The sequence below is a fragment of the Equus quagga genome, chromosome 2, assembly GCF_021613505.1.
Source record: "Equus quagga isolate Etosha38 chromosome 2, UCLA_HA_Equagga_1.0, whole genome shotgun sequence".
In the NCBI taxonomy this organism is placed as follows: domain Eukaryota; kingdom Metazoa; phylum Chordata; class Mammalia; order Perissodactyla; family Equidae; genus Equus; species Equus quagga.
Genome location: NC_060268.1, coordinates 179,577,587 through 179,602,654, shown reverse-complemented (window position 1 = coordinate 179,602,654; position 25,068 = coordinate 179,577,587). Strand labels below are relative to the sequence as shown.

Genomic DNA, 25,068 nt, shown 5'->3' with positions numbered 1-25,068 from the left:
ACCAGATCACACCAAGGAACCAGTGACTGAGGAGAAAACCACCAGAATACCCAGCAAATCCCCACAAGCAGAACCAGTCAACATACCAACAAGCAGAAAGAGACAGCCTAGGGCACCTCCCCAGAAGGTGAATGAGAAGGAAGATAGATCAGCACGTAGGAAGCCCACACAAACCCTGGGGAGAACGAGGCGATCACGCAGAGAACCAGTCAGTGGTGATAAAGACAGCAAAGTGTTTGAGGAGACTGCAAGGCAGGAACAGGGCCCTCCAGCAAGTGTAACTGGAAGCAAGAGGCAGCCAAGAAGAGCTAAGGAAAAGGCCCAGCCACTCAAAGACCTGGATGGCCTCAGAGATGTCATCCAAACACCTGATCACACAGAACATGAGATCAAAATGACTGAGGACAAAACCACAAAAATGCCCTGCAAATCTCTACAAGTGGAGCCGGTCATGGTGCCAACAGGTAGAAAGAGACGGCTCAGGGCACCTGCCCAGAAAGTGGATGTAGAGGATGAGCTCTCAGCACGCAGGAAGCCCACACAAATGCCAGGGGAAACCACACACACATACGGACAGCCAGCAGGTGATGATAAAGACATCAAAGTCTTTAAGGAAACTCCACGGCAGGAATTGGACCCTGAAGAAAATGTAACTAGAAGCAAGAAGCAGCCAAGAATCCCTAAGAAAAAGGCCCAGCCCCTCGAAGACCTGAATGGCCTCAAAGAGCTCATCCAAATGCCAGATCACACAGACGAACCAATGACTGAGGACAAAACCACAAAAATGCTCTGCAAATCTCCCCAAGTGGAACTAGTCATGGCGCCACCAAGCAAGAAGAGAAGGCTCAGGGTACCTCCCCAAAACGTGGATGAGCAGGAAGTTCCATCAGCAGGCAGGAAATGCACACAAACCCTGGGGAGAATGACACGCTCACGCAGGGGACCAGTCGGTGGTGACAAAGACATCAAAGTGTTTGAGGAAACTGCAAGGCAGGAATTGGACCCTACAGCTAGTGTAACCGGAAACAAGAGGCAGCTAAGAATCCCTAAGGAAAAGGCCCAGCCACTCGAAGACCTGGCCAGGTGTAAAGAGGTCCTCCAAACACCAGCTCATGCCAAGAAACTGGGAACTGATGCTGAGACCATTAAGGTAACGCCAACGCAAACGCCAGACAGAAGAGAACCTGTGAAAATGTCCAGGAGAGTCCTTAGGGCCCGTAAGACAAAACCCATGGACGACCTGGTGGGCACCAGGGAGCCTGTGCAATCACCAAGGGAAAGCAGAGTTTCCCCGTCCCCCAAGAGGAAAGGTGGGAAACATGGAAGTGTCACAGGAAGGAAGAGGCTGCGCTCCGTGACGACTCCGCCGGAAATGGCAGAAGAGAAGCCACTCCAGAAGAAACAGAGGACAGCTCCCGGAGAGACACTCACACCCTCTGAACCCTCCATAGCAGAGAAGAGAATTCTGAGGATTTTGGCAAAGAGGATTGAACCTGTGGAAGAGCTGCCCAGCAACACGGAAACTGAAAAAAAGGGCCAAAGAGTGGAAGATGCGACCGCTCCAAATAAGGTGATGGTAGATGTTACATAATCATTATATGTCATCTTGGAGGGATGGTCTCCTTTTTGGTATAATATTTGGTACAAATTGTGTATAAACTGAATTTATATGTGGATTACATTTCCCAAAGGAGTCTGCATGCAACACAGGGAGTAACTGCAGACCATGGGAAAGGGTCCTTTTAGGATTTACAGAGACAATTGGCTAATTTGGGAAAATAGCTAGTCACAATTGTTATTACAAAGTTTGGCAAGAGTTTCTCAGGAACTGAATGAGTTAGGTTCATCTTCGAAGGTGTGAGGCATCGTGCAGAGAAGGGGGCAGCTTGGTCCTGCGTTCCAGACTCTATAGCCAGGAGTGCTGGGTAGAAGCTCTAGATGCTTCAGTATTTAAACAGAACGGTGTACGTGGGAGGGTGTGTTCTGAGAGCAACAGAACTGTCAGATTGTTGGATAGAGAGGTTACTACTGCGTGGAGAGAAGTTTCTAAAATTCCAGAAACCAAGATTTTCCTGTCTGCTTTAGCAATGACTGTTAAAAGACTGGGAATTCATTTCCTGCCTGAATAAAGGGGCATTTTTCTATAATGCCCCTTTCATGCTTGTTATGATCAGATTTGACATTTATGACATCCAGACACTGATTGAAACTTACGCTGAATTCCTTATTTATGGTAGAGATGATTTCTCCATAGGAACAAAGTGACAAGGCCTTACCTTGAATATCTTAGATTACTGGCATCATAGAAAATTATTCAATGTAAAATTTTCAAATGAATCCCCCTTTGAGTTCACTTTTGATCGTTTTTCTCTGTGTTGAATTTTGAGATTTGTACGACTCATTGACATGTTGTGGACGTCTTTTGGATTGTTTAGGGAATGTCCCTGCGCTCCAGACGCCCAAATAAAACCGCTGTAGAAGAGCAAAGAACTGAGTTTCTCATATCAGCAGAAAAGATTAAAATAAAGAGGAATGAAAAGAAGCTCATGAATACCTCCCAAGAGATGAAGCTACAAAACCCAGAAGATGGAGCCAAGAATTCTACATCTGGGGGCCAAGTTCATGAGAGTAGAATGGGTTTGAGATCTGGAAGACAGAATAAGATGCCCTTGCCCAATGTAGCAGAGGAGAAAGCCAGGAAGAAAAGGGTGGAAATCCATGTGGAGAGTCAGAAGGAGAAAGAAGCAACAGGACATTCGGACTCCAAGAGTTTGAGATCGAGAAAGATTACAATCCCTCCTAAAGGAAACACTCTAGAGGGTGAATCGGAACAGAGAGTGACTCGGAGGGCCAACAGATGTGCCGAAACCACGAAAACGGCAAGTAAATTACTGTTTTTCTTTCTTTAGGAGCATAGAATGTTTTGATAAAATTTTGCCTCACGTTGCAAAAGCAAACAAAACATTATATGTGATAACACGCTGCCAGCTCCCAGTTATACTCACGTACGAAGTGTGACTCTAAATCAGATATTTTGTCTTTGTAGCTATATTTAGTTGTATCTGTCTTGGGAATCTCACTTCAAACAGTAAATTCACAGTATGAAGACATCATTCAGGAAGAACAAGGAGTGTATCCAGTCAGCACTTTCTGACGGCTCATGCCGTAGCCCATACTGAAATTATAGGTAGATGTCCTCAGTCCCTCGTTAGCTCAACAAAACTTACTAATGTGAGTGAGGTGGTCCTGTCTGGATTTCAGAGGAGTTCCTTTGGAAATCTAGAATGAAGAAAAGTTGGAGGGGTAGTAAATAGTACCACAGTTATGGGCTGCATAACGACGTTTCAGTCAGTGATGGACCACATAACCACGGTGGTCCTATAGGATTAGTACCATACGGCCTGGGTGTGCAGTAGGCTGTACCATCTGGGTTTGTGTAGGTGCACTCTGGCGCTCGCACAATAGTGAAATCGCCTAACGACGCATTTCCCAGAGCATGTCCCCTTCGTTAAGCAACGCAGGACTGTATTAAAGGTTCGTATTCAGTAGGAAGTGCTTGTGTCCTTTGGCCCTTCCCAAAACAAATAACATCTAAGTTTAAGGACTGTCAGTGCTACGAACGTCATGTCAACTTCAGCAGCGCCATTTGAATGAATCTACGGTGCAGGATTGAATTCACTCGGTGTTCTGGGCAATATGTGATTTTGCTAGTTTGAAGGAAAGAGTGGTTGAACAGTCTCCTTTTTGTGAGTGGTGTAAATTTGCTTCTGAGTGTGCAGTGAGAGCCCGTGAACGCCAGTGCTGTGGGCCATTGCTCTAACACACGTGTGTGAATTTACTGCTTGACAAACAGTTGTCTGATGTGGTGTCAGCTGCAAAAGCAGAAGAGATTTATTTACTGCTTGCTAGAATGATGGTGGGGACACTGGCCTAGGCCCACATCCAGGAGCTCAGTGCGTGTCCTGCCACCCTTAGAATCATGAAGGAGCAGCTACAGGGCAGGCGAGTACATCCTGGGGTCAGCACAGATGGAGCGTGCCCCACGCAGCCCTTCATGAGCTTGTGTTTACCATTCATTCTGTTGTCTGTAATGTGGATGCCACACGTTGCTAGCTCCTGATAGAGCATACGTCTCCAGTTTGGCCTTTTCCTGATATCTCAGTCATTTGATGAACATTTGCGTTGCACTGTAATAAGGCGATAGCTTGGGTCCGAATTCAAGTATTTCAGGTCATTTGCATTCACACTCAGCCTTAGACTTTTTAATTCTTGGCTTTTGTTCTCCTGACTCTTCCCGCCCCCCAGTCTTAAAGATCACTGGATAAGGTCACTGGTGGGGACTGCTCCTAAAGTATGCTCAACAGACATCACAATTAGCTTTTTCCCATGAGCTGTTGGGTTGGGGGACCGTGTGTAGTAGAAGCACAAACACCTGGCCTCTCACCTGTAAGCACAGCGCAGACACCCAAGGCTCCAGGGCACCGGTTCTGAAGACGCAGAACATCTGCTTCCTTTTAGATTTTCTCGAAGTGTCTGGATGGGTGTGCCTCTTCCCAGCTCCCGCTGGACTGCGCAAAGCAGGTGGTCCTAGGTCACACTCAGGGAGTACTGAGCGATTGTCCGCTTCATACACATAGATTGTTTGGAAGACCCTGAAGATTTCGCCCTGATTGTACATTTGAATTCACTTTTTCTGAGTGGTATTTTTATTTTATTTTTATTTATTTATTTATTTTTCTGCCTTATCTCCCCAATTCCCCCCGGTACATAGTTGTATATCCTAGCTGCACGTCCTTCTAGTTGTGGCATGTGGGACACCGCCTCAACATGGCCTGACGAGCAGTGCCATGTCCGCGCCCAGGATCCAAAGCGGCAAAACCCTGGGCCGCCGCAGCAGATCGCACGGACTTAACCACTCGGCCATGGGGCCAGCCCCTGAGTGGTATTTTTTAATTAGTGAAAAATGCATGTAATAGTGTGGCAATTTTCTTCCTTTTTTTAAACTATGTATTAACTTAAAAATAGGTGACAAGTCTTTCTATCAAAAGACAAAATATATAAGATAAAAAAGCCAAATGGTAAAAATGGCTTAGGGGGCCGGCCCCGTGGCCGAGTGGTTAAGTTCGCAAGCTCCGCTTTGGCAGCCTGGGGTTTCGCTGGTTCGGATCCTGGGCGCAGACACGGCACCGCTCATCAGGCCATGCTGAGGCGGCGTCCCACATGTCACAACTAGAAGGACCCACAACTAAAATATAGAACTATGTACTGGAGGGCTTTGGGGAGATGAAGCAAAAATAAAATCTTAACCCAAAAAAACGGCTTAAAGAACAAAAGCAACTTTCCCAAGCTATGTCTTATTAAACCCATTTCCAACCTCAAGATGAATTTTCCAGAACTAAAGACCTGCGTCACACCTAGTAAGAATTGGGTTTTTGCAGAGGAGAGTTGGTTACAAAAATTTCTTTTAAATGACTTAAGAGTTATATTTTTGTTTCCAAACAGGATAATGACAATGTGTGCATCAAGAAAATAAGGACCAGAAGTCGTCGGGACAATGAAGATGTTTAGCTAAGAAGTTTAAAAGGGGTAAAAAAGTAATACATTTAATTTAGTGATAAGTTCTAGTATAATATTTGCTGTAAATTTAAAAGTGAATTCTGTAAATAGTGCTATCTGGTTGTTTAAGAGAAGAAAGCTTAGAAATTTCTAGGTCTGAATTGTCTATTCAAAAACCCCACATGGAGATTATGAAGGGGACAACTGGGTCTCATAAAATGACAAAAATTTAAAACTTGGGGGTGGGAAGTAGGAGTTTGGGCCAAGGGATGCCCTTTAACTCTGCAAATGAAGCCGGGAAGTTTATCCCCCAAGTCGATTCCCAATAACTGTGGGCTCTAGCACTTGCTTTGTACATGCTTCTGTGTTTGTCTGTGTCCTCCATCAGAATGTAAACGGCAGAGGCTTCTATCCTTGTTGTATCCCCCACACCAGGCAGGCACTCAGGAAACGTTCATGAGTGGACGGATGAGTAGATTAATGAAACTTACAAGATCTGTCTTTACAATGGCGGAGACATTTGGTTCATACACTAGGGCTATTTATCATCAGCAGGACAGTCTGATCCTTGGTGTCTTTATCCCTTAAGGGAATGAAATTGTAGATTGGAGGATGGTTTGTGAGCCCATCTTCAGCATAAAGGTGTTACTTTATTTAAGGAATGTCTGGTGGCTTGCCTTTTTCACTTTAAAAATATTTGTCTAAACTGGACTGCTTTCGTCTGAGAAGCCATCCACTCACTAGCTCTTAGGGCCATGGGCCAGAGTGCCCCTCCCTTCCAAACTGTGACACCCCTCTTAGCTTCTCTGCTTTGGCGTCATTTACATCTTCTGAGCTTTCTACTGGATCTGCTCCCACCTGTGCTTTTTCTCACCACACCTGTTGACCTGACTTAGTGCCCAGCATGCCACCTCGTACAGGAAGCGATACAAACTCTCCCCCTAAAGCACAGCCGTTTCTGACAGCGGCAGAGCACGAGGCTTCTTCACCCACGGTTTCCAAATTGCTTACTTGCAAGCAGTTGCCTCCTACATCTCATTTTAAGCCCAGGCTTCTTTCTTCAGTTTCAGACCCATACATCAAACTGCTGGGCATCTCCATTTTTATATTCCACTTGTCCTCCTGTTCTTCTTGCTCTGCTCCCTAAATCAGAAGAGAGCACACCTTCTCTCCAGTCACCTGTCTGGAGGCCTCCCCATTCACCTGCTTTCCAGTTTGAGCTGAGGATGGAAAACAAGAGAGGGCGGCCGTCCCCTAGACTATGAACTGCAATGCCCAGGCCCTGTCTGTCCACTCTTGTATCCCCAAAGTCTGGTGTGGAGCCAGGTGTACACAGTAATAAATATTTGCTGAATAAACATATGAATCTATGCGTGTCCGTCTGCATCAGTGGTAGTTGCTTTTGCTATTTCGGCTGCCATAATAGAGTGCTGGACAGGGTTGTCTAAGATCGTGAGGAAGAATGACAGGTTGAGGGAGGGCTGTAGGATGGAGGAGACTCCCGACCCAAGTGACAGTCAAGCCGGGCCATAAAGAGTGGGAGCGTGGCAGAGCAGAAGAAATGAGAGGATTTTAGAAAGTGAGGCCCTCATTAGAAAAGGCACTTTATTTGAAGGTGTGAGTCACAAATGTGTCATTTAGATAGGTGAAATTAAAGAAAATGTAAACTAATAGGATTTTTCTCTGATTAAGTTGTTCTGCCAACACTCCAGATTTAGTAGTAATTATGAACCTCAAATAGAGAAAAATTTCAATTAGCCGTATGCCTGGGGAATGAAATATACTGATTAATTAAAAAACCCTTTAGGGTTCAGTTCTAACCAAATATCTTGCTGAAATGTATCAGCGTATTTTCTCACCTTAGGAAGTACCATGTTTCAAGAGCGCAGGGTGGTTCTCCTTCGCCAGGGCTGTAGGTGCTACATTAGAAAAGCTCATTCAAGCAAGTCTTCAAAAAGCTCGTGTCCACGGGATGCCTCTTTCATTTAGTATTTTTGTGACGGAGGGAAGCTTCAGACAGAAATATGAACCATTCAGCTAGGCTAACTATTTGAGAGCAGGGTGCAAGAAATAAATACTCACCTACTGGCTGTGTGGTTTGGTAACTTCTCTGAGCTTCAGATTCCAAGTAACATCCCTCTGATGGAAAATTCTCAATAAACAGAAGCTAGTTTTACTTTTAGCCCCCAGGCCTTTGCGTGACCTGGCTGCCAATCTGTCCTTGAATTTCTTTGCTGTAATTCCGTACCAGCCAACCCTTGCCTTCTTTAGGGAGGACATTCCCCCCACACGCACATAGACAAACACACTCCTGCACACACACACTCATTCATATGCATACGTGCATACACAGACTCTTCTGCACACATATTCATACGCACACACAAGCACACACGCATACCCCCTGCTCTCTGCCTGGGAATTTCCCCACCTCTTGCTTCACTAGATGCTTCCCTCCAGGCCTGAGCTCAACTCCAGCGAGGCTCCCTCAAGGAAGCCTAGGTCACCCCCATTCCTGTCTCCCTGGCTGGGTTGGGTCCCCCGTTTCATGCTCTGGAGTCATCCTGTGCTTCTTTGCTGAATGTACTGCAGTGGAAACTAGACCACTGATTGTGTGTCTGCCTCCTCTGCTAGCACCCGGCTTTGTCCAAACGTGAGGGCAGACCATGTATTTACCGGTCACCGTATTCCAGCGAGCAGGTGCAGGAGGTACCCAACCAGGTGTGTGTGAGATGAAGTGATCTTAAAACTCACCATGTTTGTATTAGCGGGAGGGTAGCAGAGAAGAAAACAAACTAAGAGTGGGCAGCGGCAGTCAGGCAGAGGCGGAGGGGCTGGTTCATTGGCCTCCATTTTGACAACTGATGTGGCTGGACAGTTACTTCCTCTCCTGGCCAGTAAGCCGTCACAGTCATGTTGGTCCCTCAGAACGGCCCTCATATTTGGAGAAGGGGACTCCCCAAACCCTGGGTCATGTCCACTTTATCTAGACAGAAGTGATGGGTCCAGGGACAGAGATTTGACCCAGCGCCACCAGATTTAGCAGATGAAAACATGTGTTGCTTCTTTCATCTGGTTGCCCTAACGTGACGGAGATCCTGGGAGAGAACTCACAGGCGAGTCCCAGGCCAGAGCCCGTGGTGCGTCTGTTTGTCCTGAGGAAGAAGTTTTCCCTCAGGCAGAGAAAGGTTTTGGGGTGGTGCATGTTGAGTTCACCACCTGGCGGGGCTGAGGGCGGAAGGAAGGAAGGAAGGCCACCCTCAGTCCTAAACAGTCAAGATAGAGAAGTTTAGGCCTCGACTGACAGGCACGCTCGGTTGTGCTGTTCCAGGTTGTAATGGAGAGACAACATTGCCAACGTCTACTCCATAAAGTAAACTAGCTACTTCATTCAAAACAATTAGACACTATGGCTGGGACTCTACCATATGCTAGGCTTTCTAGAAAATTTCTTTAAACCAGCTGCTGGCATCATCTTCCCAGACATGGATCTGGTACTCCAGCCACAGCTCAAAGGACCCTGATTCAGGTGCCGTGCAGACCGCCCGGGCCCCTGAGGCTTCTCCAGGCCTTGGTCACATCTCCTTTTCCTGGTGCCTCCAGCACTGAGTGCCACGCTGGCACCTGAGCATTCAATAGTCTGCAAATTGGGATTTCATCAATCTTGCTCTTCACGAGGGAGCAAGAAGCGCCCTTGATCACATGAAGCCTCTCCTGGTGTCTACGTGATGATTTCAAAGGAACGAAGGTTTGGTATTGCCATGCGCCGCAGAGTGCTCAGCCGTCAGGGCGTGGCAGCCTGTGCTCATAGAGCCATCTACAGACGGGCAAGTCCCAAAGCTCCCTGGACAAGGGACATTAAATAGCCATCAACAACAGTCTTTTATGAAGAACTGACGGGAAATATTTTTAATATGAATACAAAGGATTGTACCTGTGACTTAAAAAGAATTACAATAAACTAATGAGGAAAAATCAGGTAACACAACTAGGAAAGTGGATAAAAAGTATGAATTTGTGCTTCACAGATGAAATACAAATAATAAACATGTGCAGAGATGCTCAACCCACCAGAAGTTAAGGAAATGCAAATTGAAATGAGTCATGATTTTTTTGCCTATCAGTTTTGTAAAAACTAAAAGGCTTGCCAATACCCAGGGTTAGTGGTGTGTGGGGAAGCGGGTGCTGTCTGCACTGTCGGTGGGCAAATGAGTTAGTTGGGAGATCCTTTGAACGGCAACTTGGCAGCTCCTACCTAAATTTAAAATGAGTCTGCCCTTTGACCCAGAAACTCCTCTTCTAGGCAGCTCTCCCATACAAATGCTTTGCACATGGGAACAAATACACACATGCGCAAGTGTATTCATCACAAAGATGCAGTAGAACCTTGCAGGCCAATGGAAATAAGCTGATGTCCATCATGGAGGAATGCCCATCAGAGTTTGTTAGGTTTATACCCGGGAATACCAAGGAGGCTTTAAACAGAAAGGAAGCTGCATGTGTGCTGACAGGGCCAGATTCTAAGGCGGAATGTTGAACAAAAGGGCAATTCGCACAACTGCCCATAGGTGGCATATTTCATCACTTCTAAGACACAAAGTTTTCACATGTTAACCTCTCTCACATCAGGATGTATCTCAAAATTGATGGCGTCCTACCAGGAATAATTGGCAGTGTGTTTGCTTTCTCAGCAGAACATAAAGTGGACTTGACCATTTTGTCATCCTAGATTTGAAGATATTCTGGCAGTTTGACCCTGACGTTCTTAAAAACAAACAAGCAAATGAATTATTCACGTGTTTATATAACCACACAAGTTTAAACCTGCAGAAGCTGTCTGGAAGGACGTACCCCGGAGTAATCAATGCACTGAGATGAGGGGAGAGTCAGGTGACGGGCCAAGGTCATATATACTCTTTGACATTTCTGTTTGGTTTGAACTTTGACGACAAACCTGGCTCCCTGGGTATTGTTGGGGTACCACCACCCTTCGTGACCAGGGGCTGGCACCCCCAGAGACAACGTCCATCCTGGGGACCAGGAGTGGTGGGTCAACACTCCAGCGTCCTGCCCTTCAGGTAGATTCAGGGATGCCCTCGGGTGTCACGGCAGAGTGGAGTCCCCGAGGATGGTCTCTGTACTGCCCCTCTGGGTGGCTCTTCCTTCCTCCTGCCTCATCTCTCTGCTCCCTCACTCCTGCCTCCTGAGATTGCCTCCCAATTAAACCACAGGCACCGTGTCCTTTGTCAGAGTTTTCTTTTGGATAAACTCAAACTAAGACAGACACCTCTGGCGTAGGGGGCAGGTTGCCAGGGATGCCCTACCAAAGTGCCACAAACTGGGTGGCTCAAACAACAGGATCTTATTGTTTCACAGTTTCAGAGGGCCGAAGTCCCCGTCAGGGTGTAGGCAGGGTTGCTTCCTCCTGCGAGCTGTAGAAGAGAAGCTGCTCTGAGCCTCTCTCCTAGTTCCCTGCAGCCTCGGGAGTTCTTGATTGGCAGAAGCATCACTCCAACGTCTGCCTTCTTTTCCCATGGTGACCTCTTTGTCGTGCACATGTCTATGTCCAAATTCCCTCTTATAAAGACACAGTCCTATTGCGGTAGAGTGGGTCCACCCTCACGGCCCACCGGAATCCAGCATGAACTCATCTTAGTTAATTACAGCGGCAATGACCCTATTTCCAAATAAGGTCATAGGCTGAGGAACTGGCAATTAGGGCTTTACCATATTAATTTGGCGGGGGGGAACAATTCAACCCCTAACAGGGGGCCCCCTCTGGCTGGAGGTGGCAGAGTCAGCAGGATGCCCTGTTGGCTGCCTGGCTCTCCTCAAGTATGGAGCCTGGATTTGGGGGCAGGGCCTGTTTCCCTGGTTGGAAGACTCACCCATGAGTCCTCTGACGTTTGGAAATACCACATAGGCTGCTAAGAGGCACTTCTCTAATCCGTGCCATCCCATCCCAGGGAGGCGCTACCCTCCCTCAGCTGTCGGCTCTCCTGCCCATCTACCCTGAGGTCGGTTAGCATGCGGCATCCTGTTGGTGTGTTTCCATCTGATGTGGGTCCTCTGAGACAGGCCCAGTGTTTCTTTCTTCTCCTAGGCTGTGGGCTCAGTCAGCTTGGTCGAGTCACTTGGTCCCTGATTGGTGATGCCTGCTCATGCCCTCACAGTCCCTCCTCCAAACCTCCTCTTTCTCCCATGCCTCCTCCCCTGTCGGCTGCCTCAGGGCATGTCTGCACCTTCACATCTCCCGTTCCGCATAACCCAGAGGAGGGCCCCCGCCATACCCGGAGCAGAAAAGGGACATGCAGACAGACAGACCATAAGGAAACCCAATAACTAAAGGGCCCACAAAAGCAAAAAGCCTTTCATGGCAGGTGATCTGGTTTTTTCGGAGCGGAGAATAAAGGTTTTCAAGTCATCCATTTTAACAAATATAACAAGGCTCATAAAATTTATTAAATAAATACAACAAATGATAAAAAGCATATGTTAACTTCCACATGAGGCCCAGAATGTCTGAAGGAGGAAGCCGGTGTGTGGGGCAGGGAAGGGAGGGGAGGGGGGAAGTGGTGGAGGGAGAGTTGGGGATACCCAGAGACGTAAAGATGTGCAAAAGGAGACCTAATATGGTTTTAGATTTTAGCAGGAACACAACTGTTAGAAGGACTTTCTGATTCCACCTGGCCGTGGACATCTAGCATGCTGTCATCTTCCCTGGAGATTCCGAGAAACCAGTGCTCATGGCTCAGTGCCCTGTTTGCACTCTAGCGGGAACATGGGCTCCCTGAAGGGGGAGTTATCACTCAGTGCTTCATGCACAGCTCATGCCTTCTGAAGGCCAGCTGAGAGCTGGGGCCAGCCCAGTTGGCCACCATGTCTACTCAAGCCTCAGGGGCTGCTTCTATGCCCGGTATGAGCTAAATTTTAGAGGTCCTAAAATTAATTGTCTCTATAAACCAATGTTTACCGCCTAATGAATGTCTTGTTTAAAAGGACTTAAGACACAGGAATGAAATTAAGAGATTTCACTGAAGAAAGAGAAGCAGGCTGGAAGTCAAAGTAAGATTTATCCTTGCATCAGAATGTTTTAGATCTTGCAATTTGCATATACAAAGAATTCAGCAACATTCACTGGCATTATAATCAGAGCAAGATCAAATTATAAATGTAATAAAAGAAAATGATAGTTGAAACCAGAATACATACATATATTATAAAGATTGCACATAAATTAAACACAACTTAGTTAAACAAAAGTATCAGTAATCATAGATTTAAAAAAATAACATGGACATGTCTCCAAATGCTGAAACAGATGTGTCAGGCTCATTTTAAAAAGTTTTTAAAAACACATAAAAATACCTTTTAAAACACTGGTACGCATTCTTCATTCGTAGAGCACATGGAGAGAAACCATAGAGTCACATAGTGACCAATAAAGCACATAGATCAGAATGGTCGTCTTCCAATCGCTATTTGGCATTTGAATGCAGCTGCATGCAACATAGAAAAATGTGGAAGGAAAAATGACCTTGTACGTGTGGCGCTGTTTTCTTATGTACAATGGACTTTCTTTGACTGAAGGGGAAGAACAGATCAACTTTCTGGGTTGCACAGACAGGATAGTGCGTCCCCGATTGCCCACCGAGACTGTTGGAACTGAGGGAGCCTTGGCAGAGGCCATGAGGCCTGCAATCCAGGACCCTCCTAGAAAGGCAAGTGCTGTGCCCAAGTGGGGAGGAGGGGCCGGTGTCCAAGGGACGGTGGCTTCTGCTTTGTTTCTGGACCTGGAGGGCCCAAATCGCATGCCAGGATGCTTGTAGAGGACACTGGTGGACGGCCAAGGCAGCAGAACACACAAATGGGGCACTTTGCCGAGTTCACCCCTGAGAAAGTCTACCTTAATCTCGAGACAAGAGATGCCAGTTAAGACCATTGAAGGGCCTGAAGGATTCTGATGAAGGTCGCCTAAATTCAGACCTAAACCCATGCCCCCTGACTTTGACTTTGACCCCTCAAATAAAGACTAGCTGCCTTCATCACAACGAGTGGCTCTGTTTCTGGATTGCTGCAGAACAAAAGCTCACTTCTCTCTTCTCCTCTAGTCAAAGAAAGGCCTTGGGCTTGGAATTTTAACAATTGAAACAAATGGGACCAACTGGTGCATGTTGCAAAACTCGCTGCATTTTCCTCTTTGACCCAAATGCATACTCATTGTACCGAGAAGGAGAGGGGCACGCGTTGCGTGAGTGTGCAGCCCAGGGAAGCAGCTGGCGGGATGGCGGTGGTCACAAAGTTGTGCTTTGTCCTTCCAGCTGGGTGCCTCCTCTTGCCCTTGGGTGGGGCTCAAGGGGTGACAGAAGCTTGATAATCTGCGAGCCTATTAGAACGCAGCCTACCCTGGGGTTGCGTTTGTGCACACTAGACATGAACACAGGATAAACAGTGCAATAGGAGGGTGCAATTGGTTACCAGTGGAAATGTCAAATAAGGCCTTTATATCTCTTTTAAAAAGCAAAAAATGTACCAAAAATGCACAGGTTAGATGCTTTCAGTAAGCAGACCAGATGTTGCCAAAACATTGTGCTCATCTGCTAGGTACCTAGTGGCCATAGAAGGATCACTGTTCTATACTCATCCCTCCCCTCTTTTTGCCCCATAAGCCAATCCTGTCTGGCAGTGGGATTGTTATCATCCAGTGTCAAAAGTCTCAGTAGGACTTCCATTCAAAAATAAGTTAGTCTCTAGATTAAGGATTTCTCTTTCTTTTTCTTTTATTAAATATTGAGGAGTGGGACTTTAAAAAAAAGCTGTATAAATCTAGATTTTAAGATTTCTTTTCTTACAAACAATCTTAGCTTTTACAAGAGATCTTTAAATACCAAAATGCTTCTCAGAAAGTTTAAAGCATAATTGCTGGCGGCTGCCCTTCTGTTTCTACCCAAGCGTGTGCTTCTTGCTCCTGTGTGTGTCAGACGTTCGACTTTATCTGAACGTTTGGAATGGGAAGTGGTTTTGTGTTGAGCCTGTAGGCACAGCTCTGGACCAGCACGGGCAGCTGCGGCAGGGTGAAAGGGGAGGGTGAGAAATGCAGCTGGTTTGATTCTCAGAGGGTTATCTGAGTCAGACAGACAGACAGATGGACAGCCAGTGGTGCCGTGGGAGCGCAGCTCCAATAGCTAGTTTAGCTGTACCCAAGGCCATGGGCGAACTGGGCCACTGGCATTGACATCTCTTGTCATCTAGCCAAGGTGGCACGGACACGGCCTTGAATATTGCATGTTTAAGTATCACTGTACAGTCACTAACTAGTCTCATCTGTTTCAGACCAGGATTCAGGTTGTAAAGTCTCTGATCTTCAAAATGCAAAGATAAACCACATAGGTTGACACTGAGGACTTTAGAAAATTCCCTGTTTACATTATATCTTCATGAACAGTTTGACTTCAGAAAAAATGCTGCTGCTCAGGGCTATAAAATCAGTGTTAGGAAAGTGAATTTTCAACTGATTTCTGAGTCCTTGACTGTTTTCTTGACAATGAACTTTGTTTAGAATCTTGCATAAGCACACGTGGCATATTAAGATTTGTAACATTTAGAGGAGCTGAATGTGTGAAGTTAAATGATATGAATCTAATGAAAATGAAAATAGTTAGCGATATTAGCAGAAAGACATATTTTATGGGATAGTACTTGACCTTAATACATGATTTCAGTTTTTAAAAGGGGTATTTAAGATTTAATAACTTTATAGCAGGTTGCCTTCAAAGCATAACAAAATATATACAAAGAAATTAGGAAGGATATTAATGTCAACTACGAAATAAATTAACATGATTTTTACAAAATATACTGACCATTAAATTAAAAAATATTTTAAGGCAGGAATTTTCATTTGAAATTAGCATAATCAGAAAATATATCAATAAAATCTTGTACCACTTTGTAGCAGAATTCATACTGTTCCTGAAAAAGAAAACCAAGAGTACATTAAAATGATGTTTAAACAAATATGATTCATTTAATTAGGAGAAACACTTTAAAAAGACATAAAAGAGTCTGACTAGTTATTAAAATATTGTATACTCTTATATACATCAGCTTCTGTTACATAATTTAGTTTTCAGGCACATGAACACTTCCAAATAAAGCTGTTTTCCTACAAAGAAAATAATGTTTAGTTTCAACTTAGCTTATTTTAGAACAGTTTGAGTAAAAGGTCTTTAGTTTTCATATTTAAACTGGAAGACAACTATTTTTGAACTGAAAAGAAATCAGAGTACTTAATATCATATGAACTTCATAATGTAACAAAGACGTAATCTGTGAAAGTTAAATAAGATGAAAATCTAGATTATTTTTAAGTCAAAATTTACTCTACAAAAGGGACATTGTTTTACATAAATTTTATTAGAATTCAAAAGAATAATGCGTTACAGCTGTGTAAGGTCTTGAACTTACTAAAACACTTGCACATTATTTGACTCTTGTCTTCCTAGCGGCTCTTGGAGGTGACTAAGACCAGAGCCAGGTTGGTGGGTTGACAAGGGACCAGCTAGGTGGGACCTGTGGTATCCACCAATAACGGGCATGCAATAGGAAGAAATGAAAGAGATGGAGAAACGGCAATTGCAGGACACTCTGGGAAACCACGTGTGCATAATGGTCAGTGGGCAGGGGAGACGACCGCAAAGGTTTGAGTGACAACAGACGGAGGCTAACCTGCTTCTCAAGTGCAAGGATCTGGTCACTTACAAACTCTGGTAATTTGCTGGCGCAGTGGGGCACGGGAGCTGGGACCTGGGGTGAAGGGTCTGGGAAGCAGGAGGGACCAAGTTTGGCCCCCATCTCCCTCCCCTCCTCTTTCACAACATGTTGGGTTCAGCCACTTCTCTAAATACACATTGAACGAAATTCTAAAGGCTTTTGGGTTGAAAGATGTCAAACAGTAGTCTGCCTGGCCCTGCCAGAGTCTCAGTCTGGCCAGCATGGGATGGAGCTTGGCTTTCCAGTGGGAAAAAAGATGGAGCAGAGGCTTTGGTCCTGAGGACACAGTGAAGTTACTGGGAGAGCCGAGGATGGACTGTAGGGGTCCTCACTTCAGGCCACTAAGATTCCCACCTAACCACCCGGTCCTTGGAAGGAAAAAGAAAGTGAATTTTTGGAGGAAAATGTTAATAAATATATAGGCTACGGTGACAGCCGAGGCCCAAGCATCACAGGGACTCATGGCTTATCTTTTACACTTAGCCTCTGGCCAGGCAGGACTAAAGCTATTCACTCTGCCTGGGGGAAGCCTGGAGTGAACTCAGAAACAGTCAACAAAGAAAGTGAAAGAGTCTGGCTCATAACTAAAACCAGAATTTTTTTTTGAGGGAGTTCCTGTTATTATTAATGATTATTATTTTGATCTAGAAAATCTCCCGTAGAGTGGTCTGCCTCTGTTTTTTTCCACACCCAAGGTGGTTCTAGTTCAGATGCTCCTAGGATGTATCGGCTGTCAGGAGGCAGGCATTACCTTGAGGAGGCAGTAACGGACCTCACTAGCATCTTCCCTGAGCCCTAGCAAGAAAGATCATCCGTGCTGGGACCCTGGCTCTAAGGAGAGGTCCCACTGCTTTCAGCTCTTCAGGTGTCCAGCACCGTCACAGCCCAAAGGTGGGTGGGCAGGGGGAGGGGTCTGGGGGAGCCAGCAGGAACCCAGTTTCCTTCCAGTCTGGCGGCTCTCAAACCCATACTCACTTTGGGACCACCTGGGGGGGCTTTACGTATGCTGATGCCTGGGTCCCACCCCCAGAGACTCTGCTTCATTGGTTTGAGGGGCAGCTTGGGCAGGAGGAGGAATGTGAACACTCTCCAGGCCCCTGGAGGATGCAGTCAGGGAGGCCAAGACCTAAGATAGGAAGCCTTGGGAAAATGATGAGTTATAGCAGCCTTTAAAATTGTACTTGCTGGTGTAGAACAATTACCAAGGATGGCGAGGAGGCCTCTCTGGAAAACCAGAAAGTGTACGTTTTCACCACAGAATGAAAGAGAATGTCTGGGGCAACTGTGCATTACGCAGATTTGTTAAGCGTCCTGGACAGTATCTCGAGGTTGAGTGAGACCCAGCCAAGGACCACAGACCAAATGGAATAGTGTAAGGTAAAAAAGCACAAGTTCCAGGATCGTAAGTGTCAGCGCTGCTTTTGAACTTGGTGACAGCACATTTTTTTTCATGCACATTGGAATCTGGTAGACTAGTTCACTATGTCAAAGTTGGTGTCATCAGTTGGACCCCTCTGTCCAAGGGGTCTTATAATTGAAAGTCATGGGTGAGCCCCTCCTGTGTCCTGCCCAGGGGACAGACCCCAGCCAGACTCAAGGAAGGAAGGGTTCTGTAAAGCTTTACTGTGAAAAGTTCCAGTTAGCTCTTTTTCTTGGGAATTTTACCTTATTCCCTCCGCATATATCTGAGCTCCTTTAATGAAACAAACATCAAATTCAACATGAGATAATGCTCGACTCTTCTGGAAACAACCTTATCGTTCAGTTTCTTACCAGGGTTTGCACCATATGTGGCCTCTGAAGTCGTAAACTCTTCACAGCTTGGAATACGTCTAAAAGTCCCTCAGCTTTTACTCGTTCCAGAATGTTGCTGAGTGCTATGAATGTACCTGTTCGCCCAGCTCCAGCACTGTGGAGAAAAAGTGCTTAATGCAGATAACCAAACTCGCCCACGGGGATGGGAAATGGACAACCTACACCAATATCGACACATCAGTACTAAAGCAGCCATCACTGAAAACGACAGGAGTCTGGATTTCTCATGATCACTTATATGTAACTTAGCTTTTGACCAAGACTCAGCAAACATAAAATTCCTAAAACACTTGCCTAATTACAGTAGACAGATTTCTCATGAGTGGATCAGGACCAGCACAAGCTTTTAAGCTGTAACCACTCCCCTGCTTCCTGTGTAGACCGGTGGTTCTCAGAGTATGGTCCCTGGACCAGCAGCATCAGTATCACCTGGGAGCTTGTTAGAAATGCAGACCCTCCCGGTTCAGGTTTAGGGAGAGGTAATCCTGGCCCAGACTCTCCTCACTGTGCCGAGTCAGCCTTCCGAGATGTTTAGACAGAAGACGTACACTGCCAGGAATGGTCAGATATTGGACTCTTCTCAGCAATGAAGATCTGAGTCTACTTCATTTGCTTGACAAACTGAATAAATCCCACAAGAGCAGACTGTCTTAGGGGAGCCCAAGTGAGCAGGCCTAAAGGAGGCAGCCTTGGCGGGCCTCTTCCAGAGAGCCCTCTGGAAATGCAGGGCTGCCCCCTGGGCCCCAGAATCCCCACGCATGGGCTGCAATGACCTGTCCCCATGTCTGCCTTCCCAGGGTGGGAAGCGCCTGTGGGCTCTCACCCACCTTGGCATCCTTAGTGCCCGACACATGTTGAGCTCAGTCTGGGTTTGTGAGGGCAAAGCACAAGGAACTCATTCCTAGTTTATTCTAAACGATGTCTACAAAGGCACCCGGGACTGAAAACACAAGGCACGCGCTCCACCTGCTGGGCAGGCCGCAAGTGTGCCCAGGTGGGCCCCAGGCGAGGGAGGAGTCCCAACGCTCCACGTTAAGTTGGGCTCTGCTGTTTACCAGGGGTGGGTGGGTGGGGTGGGGGCAAATGGCAGTGACAAAAATGGGAGCCACGCGTGCGGAAAAAGAAACGGAAGTGCAGCTTCAGAAGCAAATTAGCACCTTCCAAGGATAAAAGCATCCCAAACTCCTGCAAGGAAGTCTTTGCCAGCAGGGGGCGCTAGCCAGCTCGGCCGGGCACGGCCAGAACTACACGGGCACAGACAGGAGGGGGACTGGCGCGTCTTTGGATTCGGCCAGATTCACCCTTCTACCCTGGTTAGGCTGCTTATCAAAGTCCTTGTGGGGTGCCCAGCTCTCTCCAGACCTACCCCGGACGTGTCTCTCCGCCCTGGGGCCTGACTGGGAGCCAGCTGAGAGCCTTCAGGATGGCAGGGGCTGCGGGCCTCCCCGTAGTAGCGACCCCTGCCTAGACGTCCAGGAGCAGCTGGAGAGCCCTCCCACCGTGCTCGCGGTCAGCGGGGCCTGCTCCGTGCGTCCACACCCAGGGAGAGGGGTGAGCACCTCAGCCAGAGCCAGAGCACTTTCAAAACGAAGACAAGAAACTTGAAGTGCAGGAGTGGGTTTGTCCGAGCTGTGCTTGGTGGGTTTTTTTTTGGATGACTTAAAAAGCACAAAGAAATGTGTGTGTGAGTCGTGTCCTAACTCCTCCCCACAAAACGCATTCTGCATGTATGATAAGATGACCTTTATGCATTTGTGTAAAGTTACGTGCGTAAGAAAAGGTAAAAAATACACTCTAGGGAAATGAAGCACCTGGGAGCAGCGAGGCTGGGTGTGGGGTACGGTCCGCCCACAGGAGGGGGCGCCTGGCGGCCGCTCACCTGCAGTGCACGGTGATGGGGTGGTTGCCCGTCTGCTGCTGCTGCTTCTGCACGGCCGCGATGAGGTCGATCATGCCTTTGCCCTCGGCTGGAATCCCGATCTCGGGCCAGCCGTGGAAGTGGAACTGGCGCACCACTCGGGTCTGCTCCTCCTGCCGGGCCATGGGCTGCCAGATAGGGAGGGGTGTCTCAGTGCTGCCTGGTCACCCCCCACGCTACCCAGGAACAGGTCCCAGGCCCACCTGCCCTCCCAGGGACTCAGGCCAAGGCTTGGAGCCCTCCTGGGCCTTCAGTGGCGGGCAGAGTCCCTACCTGGCCGGCCCGAGGGTCCTGGTCAGGTTGTGGTCACCCTGAAGCAGAAGGCTAGCAATGTGTCCCTCTGAGTGGGGAGCAAGGCATCCAGAGGACATCTCCTGGAGCCCCCTATAGGGCCCGCCAGACCCCTTTACAGGATCTGCGGCAGCTTTGCTTGAGAGAAGGGGATCATCTCTTTAAGAAGTCAGGACCCCACATGTCCCCTCAAGGCTCAAGATGAGCCAGTGGCCTCAGACTAGAGGCCCTGGTCATTCTGCGACTGGCGTGGAGGAGAACAAGTCTTCGGGTAAGTAGGTTTTCTGCTGTGCTGACCATCTTGAACTCAAAACCAAGTCCCATAGATGAGTCCCTTTTCCCATGGTTGACCCACAGAGTTCCCATTCTTTGCCAGGGAGCAGAACCTAGGACCCAGTGGGGACGGGGGATGGTTGGAGGCTCTGAAAAGGCCCCGGAGAGGCCCCTGTGACTTCATCCATTCCCCTTATTCCTCCTGCCCCGGCCATCATCATTTCTCCTGAGTAGGGAGTGGGTGGTGATGTCTCTTGGAGCTCGCCACTCTGCCCCACCATCCTCACGCTCCAGCAAGGAGGCAGGTGACTGTGGAGGTCCAAATTTTATAGGAGATCTGCCACTTGATGACGTGGCTCCCTATTCACCACGCGGACCACTGATACCAACGTGGTCCCTGGAAAAGGCTACAGGAGCAGGACATTCGGGCACAATGACAAGTGGGCTCCGAGTGATGGCCGCAGTGCGTTCCGTCTGCAAGAGTTAAAAGACAGCAATACCTGATTGAAAGTGACCAGGAAGTCTCGCACGCTGATGGCTTCAGAAAGGGTATCGTTCTTGATCTCGATCGTTATTTCTCCATGAGTCACTGAGCCCTCTGTTGGCCAATACTGGTAGCATTTATCCTTGGGAGATCAAACAAAATTTTAAGTCTTGTAATAAATAATTTTTTGCTAGCGGTTTTGATGATATGATGCAGAACTGCTCCAACACCATTTAATGCATTTTGTCTGACTAAGAAAACAGCATATGAATACAAATATGAATGTCTATTAATGCCTGTTGACCAGGGAGCAGAATGAAGAGTCCAGAGACAGACACATGTGTATTTGGAATTCTGATATAGGGCAGAAGTGACATGAGAGAAAGGAGAGATTATTCAACAGATGGAGCTGGAAAAATTGATTTTCCATATGGGAAAAATGAACTGGATCCCTAACTCACACCCTACCAGGGCTATTATGAATGCCCCAGCCCCTCCTGGAGTTGGGCAGTGTACAACCTGCACTACGGTATGTGGTAGCCTTGAACCTTAATAGAAACGATCCTAGACAGGTTAAGACTTAAAGTGAAAAACAAAACTGTGAAAGCCTTAGGAGAAGAAAGAACAGAAGGATTTCCTAAACAAGACCCCAAAAGAGCTAACCAACCATGACACTAAAAATTGCAACATCAGATTACAGTAAAATTAACTTCACTTCATCAACGAATGTCATTAAGAGAGTGAAGATAGGCCATCAACTACTACAAGATATTTGCAATACATAAAACCAACATGGGATTAGTATCAAGAACATGTAAAGGAGCCCTATAAATCAAGAAGAAAAACAGGGAGAGGCACGAGCAGGCCCTCTGCACAGAGGAAACATGCCATATGTGAATATATGAAGTGATGCTGACCTCACAGGAACCAGACATGCACATCAAAGCCACAGCGATGACATTAATACCCATTCAGTCAACAAAGATGAGGCCGCCTGGCAACCCTAGCTGTGTCGATGAATGATCTCTCTTACATGGCCAGTGTCCACTTTGGAAACCACAACCAGCCTGGGAAGCAATTCGGAGCTAGCTTGCAAATTCACAATTGCACACGCTCTCCACTGTGGCATTGTGTCTCTTTGGAACACACTGTTCCTCGTTCAGCATGTGACATGTATGAGAATATACTGTCAGCACTGTTTGTAACACAACAGAATGGAATCAACCCAAATGCCCCTGACAGGAGGGGGGACAAGTCAGCAGATGTAGGATGTATAGTCTGTGTAGTGGAACACAACGAAAGAATGATGAATGAAGCGCGGCTACAGGCATCAACACAGAAAAGTATCAAAAGCATAATTTTGAGTGGAAAAAGCAAGTCCCAGAAGAGCAGAGACTGTGATGGTACCCTTTATATGAAGTTCAAAAGCAAGCAAAACTGAACATGAGTTTCTTTAGGCACTGATTAATGATATAAAAAGGTTTTTAAAAAAGCAAAGGAAAGATCCGCTAGGATGGCTTTAATCAAAAAGACAAATAATAATAATGTCAGCAAGGAGATGCAGAAATTGGAACCCTTGTACGTGGCTAGTGGGAGCGTAAAATGGGGCAGCCACTTCGGAAAAGAGCCTGGCAGTTCCTCAGAATGTTAAATGCCTTGAGTTTGCAGTGTAGAGTTATGATATGGGCTGGGAATCCCGCTCCTAGGTATCTACCCAAGAGAAATGAAAACATATGTCCAAGCAAAAACTTGAACATGAATGTTCATAACATTATTCACAACAGCTGGAGAGTGGAAACAACTCAGACGTCCATCATCTGATGAGGGGATAAACAAAGTGTGGTCTGTCTATACAGTGGAATATTATTCGTCAAAAAAAAATGAAGAACTTATTCATGTTACAATATGGTCAAACTTTGAAAACTTTACACTAAGTGAAAGAACTCAATCACAAAAGTCATGCTGAATGATCCCATTTACATGAAATGTCCGGAACAGGCAAATCCACAGAGCCAGAAAGCAGATTAGTGGTCGCAGGGGCTAGGCGGAGGGAGGAATGGAGAATGATTGCTCGTGGGTGTGGGGTTTCTTTTTGGGGTGATGAAAATGATTTGGAATTAGTGATGATGTTGCACTACTCTGTGAATATACTAAGGACAACTGAATTGTACACTTTAAAAAGATGAATTGTATGGTATGTGAATTATATGTCAATAAAGCTGTTTAAAAAATGCAAAGAAATCAACAGACAAATTCAGGGCAGTGCTTACATCTTGGGGAGCACCAAGATCGATGTACAGTATTGGTAAAAGTTTGGTTTTCCAGTTGGATGGTGGGTTCACGAGGACTTATTATGTTATTAAATAAATACAATACCAGAAGGCCATGGATGGATCTCTGGAAAAAGGGAAACATTTAACTCAGTACAACTAGGACAAAATTAATTAGGTACATATATCAATGCCTATGTCTTTATGTCTTGGAAGAAGTGAGTAATGTGTTTTTCTTCAGCAGGTTGTGATCAAATTTGTATTTGTGGCACATAGAAAATGGTGGAATCTCCAGGCAGGTGAAATAAAATGGAGGTTAAGCACAAAAGCCAATGGGTGGTAATGGTTGACCAAAAAGGAAAGAATGGGTGAAACGGAATCTTTTTCATTTCTGAGCTCTCTCCCTCCTCATCGGTTATGGTCCGGCCTCACCAAGGACAGCAGGAGAGACGCTCGCAATGAATGGGTGCAGTCACATCAGGTCAGCTGGACCTCAGTGTGCGCGCACTACCCTGGAGGGCCCGAGCTGGGCGTGCCGCTGACCTGCTCTCTCTCCTGGACCTCCGTCAGCATCACGATCGTGTGGCACTTCCACTCCCACACCATCCTCCAGAAGTCCTCCACCGTGTGTGCCAGGGGCCCCTGGGTGGCGATGAAATAGTCCTTCTGCCGGTAGCCCTTCAAAAGGGGAGCAGAGATTAAGGTCTGACTTCCATCCATCCCGGTCCCACTATAGGACACGTGAGTTTAGCACAGCCTGCGGCAGATCAGGGAAAATATTCTCCAGGCTTCCACAGCCTGAGCCAAGCCCCAGCTGGCACATGCACAGGTGCACACACTCAGGGACAGGTAAGGACGCCCACTTTATCTCACCTGCAGCACCTGAGCCATCTCTGAATAGGTATTCCAAGGCCACCTGAGAAAGCCCCTGGTGGCTTTGATTCTATGGTGTTCCTATGTGTCTCAGCTAAGTTAGCACCCTTGGGGTGCAAAGAGCCTGGGTGTAGAGTTACAGGAAGTGGGTTCAAAGCCCAGTTCCTCCACTTGGGCCCAAGTGACCTTTGGCCCAGTTTTCTCATCTGCAAACAGAAATTCTAGCACAGACTGGGCTGCACTGTTCTCTCCCACCCACCCTTCAGCTACCTGCACCGCACACGGAGACGGCCTGTGACTGCGCCCTGAGCACAGAATCGCACCGTCCGCGCGATACGTGTTACACAAACCACGTGACAGAAAGCACCAATGTACAACTGGTGCCTCACAGAGACGTAAAAGAAAAATCACTATGTATTAAAAGCAGAATGAAAAAACAGCAAATTAACCTAGCGGTGGGTCCGTATCCTCTATTCCCAAAGTCCATTACTGTTTGTTAAACCAGTAATTCTCATGCATTGGTTTGGATTTCTGGAGGGATGTCAGTCCTTTGTGATTGTGAAAAGGAGTTAATCAAGAGTCTGTGTGGTCACAGATGAAGGACCCATGCATCCTCGCAAGGCACAGCCGGGGCCCCGTACTCACGTCTATGAAGGACGCGTTGATGTAGTCTGTGTATTCTTGACCCCTTTTCATGGAAAGGATCACGCGGTTGAAATCATCTGCAAAGAGCATGTTCCTTTAGTCAGCACAAACACCGTCTCGCCTTGCAAGCTTGAATCTGTCACTGCAAGCTCCCAGAATATAAAACTTAT

At 46.8% G+C, this 25,068-nt stretch overlaps 2 protein-coding genes across 6 annotated transcripts in view; one reads left to right on the top strand and one right to left on the bottom strand.

Annotated features, from left to right (window-relative positions):
* MKI67 (marker of proliferation Ki-67) overlaps nt 1-7,133 on the top strand; it is a 25,568-nt gene extending 18,435 nt beyond the window's left edge. The window contains exons 13-15 of the mRNA XM_046654358.1: nt 1-1,570; nt 2,436-2,879; nt 5,503-7,133. The exon at nt 1-1,570 is cut by the window's left edge and continues 910 nt beyond it. Of these exons, the coding sequence (XP_046510314.1) occupies nt 1-1,570; nt 2,436-2,879; nt 5,503-5,568 (2,080 nt within the window). The 3' untranslated portion in view covers nt 5,569-7,133. The remainder of the gene's footprint in view (nt 1,571-2,435; nt 2,880-5,502) is intronic.
* Nucleotides 7,134-11,984: 4,851 nt separating this feature from the next.
* Nucleotides 11,985-25,068, bottom strand: part of PTPRE (protein tyrosine phosphatase receptor type E) — a 172,533-nt gene continuing 159,449 nt past the window's right edge. For all 5 annotated transcript variants that reach the window (XM_046654336.1, XM_046654339.1, XM_046654337.1 and 2 more), the window contains 6 exons: nt 24,899-24,975; nt 23,924-24,058; nt 21,127-21,252; nt 20,024-20,190; nt 18,103-18,238; nt 11,985-15,528 (listed from right to left, as the gene is read on the bottom strand). In XM_046654336.1, coding sequence (XP_046510292.1) covers nt 15,454-15,528; nt 18,103-18,238; nt 20,024-20,190; nt 21,127-21,252; nt 23,924-24,058; nt 24,899-24,975 — 716 coding nt within the window. In that variant the 3' untranslated portion in view covers nt 11,985-15,453. The remainder of the gene's footprint in view (nt 15,529-18,102; nt 18,239-20,023; nt 20,191-21,126; nt 21,253-23,923; nt 24,059-24,898; nt 24,976-25,068) is intronic.